This window comes from Watersipora subatra, chromosome 1 (assembly GCF_963576615.1).
Source record: "Watersipora subatra chromosome 1, tzWatSuba1.1, whole genome shotgun sequence".
Taxonomy (NCBI): Eukaryota; Metazoa; Bryozoa; class Gymnolaemata; order Cheilostomatida; family Watersiporidae; genus Watersipora; species Watersipora subatra.
Genome location: NC_088708.1, coordinates 12,049,796 through 12,057,947, shown reverse-complemented (window position 1 = coordinate 12,057,947; position 8,152 = coordinate 12,049,796). Strand labels below are relative to the sequence as shown.

The 8,152-nt window shown below is 35.8% G+C and overlaps 1 protein-coding gene across 1 annotated transcript; it reads right to left on the bottom strand.

Annotated features, from left to right (window-relative positions):
• Positions 1-1,067: 1,067 nt before the first annotated feature.
• On the bottom strand, positions 1,068-7,398 carry LOC137400006 (uncharacterized). Its single transcript, XM_068086336.1, has 12 exons — positions 7,352-7,398; positions 6,655-6,786; positions 5,967-6,124; positions 5,484-5,529; positions 4,935-5,017; positions 4,444-4,489; positions 4,234-4,355; positions 3,568-3,705; positions 2,866-3,028; positions 2,462-2,499; positions 1,850-1,884; positions 1,068-1,510 (listed from the first exon to the last, which is right to left on the bottom strand). The coding sequence occupies exons 1-11, from the start codon at positions 7,396-7,398 to the stop codon at positions 1,865-1,867; spliced, it is 993 nt and encodes a 330-aa protein (XP_067942437.1). The 3' UTR covers positions 1,068-1,510; positions 1,850-1,864.
• Between the last annotated feature and the right edge of the window lie 754 nt (positions 7,399-8,152).

The window sequence follows — 8,152 nt, the reverse complement described above, 5'->3', positions numbered from 1 at the left end:
ACTCGAGACTGCCAGAGTACTATATGATTTATATATATAATGTCTATATGATATAAGAGAGTCTATATGATTCCGAGAAATACATGGGGTTGAACTGATCTATTTGAAAATTATCTTTTCTCGTATTGTAAGGAGACAACTTTTAAATTTTAAAATTATTTTTTGTTTCCCTCCTCAGACAACAATATTTAAGCGGACATGAAGATATGCTTGCAGTGTAGCTGCTATAAATGCAAAACTCTGTCAGCTTCTGTGGTCTTACCATTTTGTGAAAAGTAAAATTATCATAAATTCAAATACTTTGGAAAAATGTATTTTCAAATCTGTTACAGTAAATCAAATAAGCTTATTAACATGCTAATAACTTGGTGTGTTTCACATGCATGGTTTATAGAAAAGTGGTGCCTCTTTAAAAACTTTTGACTCAACTAGAGATAGCCAGCCTACGTTCTTGTAGAGAGACAAGAGTTCTGCTGAAGATATGATCATGAAACATAACGCCTGTGGAGGGCAAACAACTCATAACAAGTGATAATATTTGTTTTACACTTGTAACTGTTTCGACATGCTTTGATATCTTTTCTAAATAGTAGTTGCAAAGTTTTTGAAATAAAGCATTTTTGTCAGAACACAAAAAACAGTTGATACCTTCAGCTCTACACATATGTTAACATGAATGATACTGTACTGTTACGAAACTTGAGATGGAGTTAAACGACCTGCTAGTGCGTTTTACATGAACAAAAATACCTTGAACAAAAACTGAATATTTATTTAAATTTAATAAAGCAACCCATACACACAAAACTACATCTTACATATGAATATAATACATTCATCAGCACTCACTACATCATGCAAGACAGCGCATAGAGCACTTCAGCCTCTAATAATGATAATGATCTGTAGTTTAGTCTCCTACTCTGTGTTAGATTCCACGAGTAGAGCAAACGTACTCCATACGGTTATGACTCACTGCTATAGCTGTTAGTAGCAGTAACTTTTACAACTGACTAGCTGAACAGCTACAACCAAGACTTAATATTATATCTACATCGTGGCACCATAGCTAATCTTGACTCATACCATCAAACACTGCACTCAGCTGCAGACTGACTCAAAACCATAAAATAATCAGATGATCTGATTTCTGTTCCATCATTCACACATGAAAAACAGGATGGCAATCGTATAACTGTTTGTTAAAACCAAGTAACCGGTAGCAGGAGAAGACAATCCTGGTGTTCCGCATTGTTTCTCTTGAACACCTGCATGTATATTCTATCAGCTTTTCTCTATCAGCTAAGTCAGTTTTGACACGGAAACACATCTGCCTGTTTCACCACAAGAAGGAAAGTTATTGCTAATCTTGAAAAGAATTTCTTTTCCGCCTTCTACTCTTTCTTTGTAGATTTACTCTTGCGAACTCTGCGCGGGCGCTTACTAGATGTCCTTCTTTCGTTGTTTGTAAAACTCTTTAAAACTGGTGCTATGCCACATACGCTTGATTCTAAAATAATAGTGAAACTATATACTCGGTGTAGAAATGGTTAAATTGAAGGTCATAGACTAGATAGCCAGGATTGAGGTATTTATTATACGCGTTTGACTAGTCAAAGGTGCCAACACAGTCACTGTATCAGTAAATAACATGGTAAGTACTTTCCAACAAGCATTTAAATAGCATTATTAAATACACAAACACGCATCACAGTTGAGCACTGGTTACTGTTTGTGAAATGATCAGCTGACATAAAATACACAGCAACCAATTAAATATATACTAATAAGCAACTTTATTATAAAAATAAATCTACTACATCTAAGTACAAGTATGGTGGCAGCTCACCTGATTCGCTGACTCTCACAGAGTATGAATGAACTCTGAAACATAAAATAGAAAAGTCAAGATTTGATAGTCATGTGTAACGCTGCCTTTATTTAGGTTGTCATTTTGGTAAGCAGCTATTACTTCTTTAGCCTTGAATGCTGTTGCAGATGTGTTACAGTTGATCATTTATAGACAACTTTAACTAATGTTACCTATGTCTAATATGTTGGTAGAAAGTTGAAGACAGAGCAGAATTTATAACTGTTATATTAGACAGCGAACAGCAAAAAAGTGTAGAACAGGAAACAAGAGCAAATACAACTCTGCCTTAAATTCATAAGTTATACTTACACCTTATCTCTGATTCTCTCTGTAAAACAATTTACTTTTACAGCCTACCACTCATTTTTAGTAAAATAATTGACCTGACTAGCAGATATTCCATCAAATATAATATTCAATGTTTTATTTCCTGAGTTCGTGCGAATCCTGTTGCTACTCATTGACAAATATTCAAACCCATAAGAACACAGAGGTAATATGATTGTATCATCTCTACAGTTGGTGATAAACAACCAACTGTGACACATCTCTATTGTTGGCTACAAGCTGGTGCTTCAGGTGACTCACCTGTTTGTGTAGCTCTGTCAACCATCTTCACACTGCATCTGAAAGAGAGGTTAGTATAGATGCTTTAATGACTTTACTATATTTCTAGTAGGTCGCTAGAACAGACTGCTTTGAATCATCACGTGCCACAGAGCTTTCCAGTACATGTACACTTTATACAGCATCCAAGGTTCACTTACAACTAACAGTATAGCCCATATTTTGTAAGCAGAACCATAGATGTGCATATTTTCTCAACTGTATTAGCCGCTACTACATGTATTTCAAAAACAGCATACAGTAAAACTAAATATGTCACAGCCATAGAAATTGTCTTCTTGTGAAACAAGACTCTCCATGAGTAAGCAACTCCCTACTCAAGTATACTCTCTCCTTAGCGGGGTGAGTGTTATTGCTAGACTTACTGGCACTCCACTGACTCTACATTCACATTCTCTTGCAAGTTCATCTTTGTCACAGCTTCAAGGGCTGGTCTTTCTTTCACCCTCCTATCAACAATTTCCTTCTTCTCCGTGTCATTTGATCTGAAACTGGCTCTAGCTGATGTTTGATTTTCAGCTCTTCCACCTGAACAAAATGGGGATATTCATTCTCGCACGTTTGAGCAACTTACAAGATGACAATAAGGTGAGAGATATAATATGTTTAGTTAATAACTGATTACTATCTAGGATGTTAAAAAAAGCTGAGCTGTGAGATAAGGTCATATTATCGCAATTACTAAATTTGTTTCAATTACAACAGGTTGTATTTTGATAGCATTTACAGCATAGAAACTTATATAAATATCATGCTCAAGTAAATATTGAGTTTAAAATAAACTCTCTTGAACACTGAAAACTTTTTAAATGCCACGACAGTAGATGCAGGTAAAGGATATTATGGCAGTACACAAGATGCAGGTAAAGGATATTATGAAAGTACACAAGATGCAGGTAAAGGATATTATGGCAGTACACAAGATGCAGGTAAAGGATATTATGAAAGTACACAAGATGCAGGTAAAGGATATTATGGCAGTACACAAGATGCAGGTAAAGGATATTATGGCAGTACACAAGGCTCATTAATTTCAAGGGTGTAAAAACTATTTGTGTTTGAGTTACCAATTTCTTGGAGATTTGGTTTCTGGGTGTTGCAGCAAGGAACCTGAGAAGTTGCTTTACTGTTTCTCCTCTTGTTTGCTCGATTTTCTTTTCTACAATTCTTCCTGACTCCCGTTTGTCCATTGCAGTCATGCATTCCTGAAATATGCCTTAATATTACAAGCTAGCCTCTGAATCTAACTTTTAAGTTATATTTAAATTATACTTTATGGATGCAATCATGAGTGTTTAACATTAGTGGCTAGCTGCTACATAGCTAGCTGATGTATAGCTAGCTGCTATATACAGTAGCTAGCTTGCATAAAAGTTTATGTTTGAGCCAGTTGCTGTTTGAAGCCAACAATATGTAACAACAGTTATTTGTAGTTACAGAGGTACATAAGATTATGCAAAACCAGATAGAGATCTTTGACTCATAAAAGTGTAAGGAATTTGGAAGATGAAAGAATTTGTACAGAAAGAGCTCAGAGCGAGGCGAAAAGAATGGCTCAGTTCATCAAAAATTCTGATGAATGATGACCTCTTCCGATGTCAGCTATACAATCGCCTGCGCAAATCCATGATAGTGCTAAGGAGTCATTTTATGACACACTGATATGCAAGCAGACACTCTACTCCAACCAGAGACATGGCAGAAAGACATGAAACTATAACATGCTGTCATACCAGAGTCTACGCTGTCGGGTGTGTTGGTGCAAGAACTTTTCTTCTCATCTAAAGGTGAGACTTTATTGCCTTTGGAACGTTTGCTCATTGCTCTGAAGGGCTTCATGTAGATTGCTGATAGCCTTACAACATAATAACACAAATAGAACCAACTATTGACCAGTTTGTTAAATCTATTTAGAAAAAACAAGGTTGTGGATAAATACTCACCTTGACATCTGTGTATTTTGACCATCAATAGAAGGAGTCATCTCCACTACAATAAAATATTTATAACATGCTGCTGAGGCACTTCGCATCAGTTGACAAACCTACACTTTGTTAATATAAACTGTCTAAGAACAAAAACCAAAGGAAATCAGTTATTAACAGCACTTTAAAATTATGAACCACAAGCTTTGATCGCTAATCGACTTTCTCAAAGCACATCACCGAACTAAAAACTGTCTGTAAAGTTTCAGAGTGGCTTAGAGCTACTTGGGTGTTTTTTAACATGTAACTTTGCAATAAAAGTGCATTCGTAGGTGTCAAGATATAAGTAGGAGTTATCCAACTACTGTAAGATAACTCTAAATTACACTACTTTCTTATGGGAAAATGTTGCAATTTTGTTACAATGCTGTAATTTTAATATCATAGCCAGTCTCACACATATATTCAGACTATGGTTAGCACTAAACATATTCTAGTATAAATTGTACCTGATTTGCAGCTGGTCTTTTTCTTACATTTGGATTCTTTTGTATTTTTGCCCTTGTCACCACTGCTGCCAATTTCTTGATGACTAAAGAATTCAAATATGAATAAACAAAGCTACTCAAATTGATTATCTAAGAGCAAATATAAAAGCAGCGTACAATCAGACATAACTTACATATCAACCAATCAGAAGGCCAGCTAGATATGTGTAGATTGAACTACCAGGACCCAAAGATCTAATACCAACCATAACGCTGTTAACCATGAAGACTTACAGGCGATCATACAGACTCGCTACAAAAATGAGCGTGCTAAAGACCATAGACATACTAAAAACCATAGAATTGCTAAACCGTTAGTCCTACTAACTATCATAGACCTTGTAGTAACCAGAGAGCTGATACCAACTGTGAACCTGCAAAGACTCATAGACATACTAACAATCATAGACTTACATGCACTTGGGGACTATAAACTTGATGAAAACTGTGGACTTTTTAAATACTTTGGATGGACTCAAAACCATGAATTGTTTGAAGAGATAAACTTACTCTGTAAGACCAGCTTTAGTTACTTCCTGTTTGTGGTCTTCCTCAACTGTAAAAATATTTAGAATTATAAAATATCAACCTTTTATTAAAACTTGTTTTTAACTCAATCAGGCTCTCAGGCTTGCTAGTGATTACATAAAAACCTTGGACAAGAGTAGACGAATCCAAGAAAGTTAGACAAAAACTCACTCACTGAGCCTATAACTATATCTGTTGTTAAAGTTGTTGAATATAGAAAATGTAAAAAAAGTGTATTGCATAATCTGCTAGATGTATTTGTAAATTTAAATTGTGCAATTAATTATTTGTATTTTAACTCTTCAAGTTTAAATCACACATTTTGTTATTTGTAGGTGTAAAATCCAGAACTGTTTTGAGACATCCAATGGCAGAGGCTAATATCATTTCAATTAAATTGTTGTTGATCAAATGTTTTTTTTGTTATTATATCTAGAAGTTTCACTGAAAATATAGAGACTTTACTTGAATATTTTTCTTGAGGAATCGAGGGATCCCATCTCACTTCCTTTCTTGTTAGGAATCCTGGCAACTTTGTCTCAGTGAGTTGTTTTTTCATGCCCTGCAGTTTCTCCTTCATAGCATTTAAGAGAGGCTGTTGTGTCTCTGGCGTAGGCTTGGAACTACAGGTAAATAGTGAAATGAGATAGTCAGATAGCAATTGGCTGCATCAGCTCACTTGGCGCGCAAATAATAATTGTCACACGGACTGGGTTGACTAGAAACTGTCTTCAATCTCCAAACGTTTTTAGAATTATTTCAGATTTGTTGTTAGAGGCGGAAGTCATGCATTGATAAAGACTGTTGCACTGTAGACACCTTTGGACCTGGTTAAGCCTCTCTGAGCCAGGTGTGGCAATAACTGCAAAAACATCCAATCACTGTAGAGAACCTTGTTTCGTTGCATTTGACTAAAAATTACCAGGGTTTGAATCGGTGGTCAAACCCTGGTGATTCTAAGGGTTAAGTAATTAGGCTCCCCAAGCATGGTTCGGGTGGTTATCTACCTTTCTAACTAAAATAGTAACCCTTGACTACTATTTGAGTTAGCATGCTAACTAACTAAAATAGCAACCGAAAAGCAATGATGGTATAAATTTACAGTTCTAGCCAGCTAATGAATAGTAACGTAGAAGTGAAACTGTGACCACACCTGGAGTTTGAAGTCCGGTCCATTGGTGTTAGACTGAGACGAAGATACTCCTTGAAATCTCCGCTGTCGGGAGAGGTGCTGTTTAAAAGAGAAAGATCCAGCTGTGGCACCCATTCTCTAGGAACTTCATCCCTACCACATGCAGTATTTCAGTTGTTCAGTTGTTTTATGTCAAGTTGTTTATGTCAAAGATTAGCAGCTTCTCTTAGGTGAACAAACATTTACAAGCAGCAGATATATCTAGTAATTAGTTAGCAAATATCTGTTGCTAGCCACTGGTCGCCAGTATGCAGACCAGGCTAACCTTTAGAGTAGACAATCATCACTGATATCTCACAATAAAAATGATGTGTTAAAGATAACATGTAAATATCTGTAAGACTTTAAAAGTGTTACAAATAGTTAGTTATCCAACATTATGTTCGAAAGTAATTATATGGCTTAACATAAATAAGATAAAGTAGAATATAAAGAAACAAAAAACTCTACACTTATATTAATAAGTGGAGTAATTAGTTTTATTTTTCAAACAAAGACACCTGCCGTGTGACACCGCGAAACAGATTTGTGGGGAAAAAATCAACTTTTCAAATAAGTTTTAGTCTAATTACTACTATTACGACTATTAGTATTATTAATATTATCGCTGATGCCTCTGTGAATGGATCAATCCTAATCTTCCTGTATTATAACTCACCGACTAGAGCCCAACTTTTCCTGAACATCAGTAGACAATGTAGTCATCATATCAGCGGATGAAAGCGTAAAAATCTTAGTCGTAAAATATAGCGCTAAGAAGCAAAAATATATCTCAACTTAGTAAGCAATAGGTTATCAGTGAACAGCTAACAGTACAGTGCACTCTCAGTTGACAGCAACCAAACAATGACGCTGCGTTGTTGCGCATTGTTGTCATTACACTCAACAATCAGAAAGGCTGGTAGTCAGAGCTACCTATTGTTTGAGAGTCGCGCTGAGCCATAGGATGAGGGTTCGTCTTGTTGGGCCATCTTGGTGGGTTGTCTGATGGCATCATTCTAGCTAGACCGTCAGCAGTTGCCTTGACATCTGAAGTTTAAGGAAGCTCTGACAGCAAGAGCATTTATAGTAGTCAGATACTGAGAATAACAGTGGCCAGATATAAAAAATTTATGGCATCTCATCTTTGCATGACTCTACATACAATATGCAAGCAAAAGCTTGTCATGTGAGCAGGTCTTTGCGACAGCATAAACCGTACTGAGCTCTGCAAAATATACATAGTGTAATGGTCAGTTCTATTTGATAACATGCACTTCTGATAAGAGGCTTTGAGATGTTCAATGATCACAGGCTATAAACACCAAACAACAGTATGAATAAGCTTGTCCATGCTTTAGATGTGTCATTTGCTTTCTGGAATGGAACAAAAAACACCCCTTTATATGCTACTCAAACAATTCTAATGAATGTATCAAATTTTTCAATGTATTCATTTAAGAAAATATTTATAGTGCTA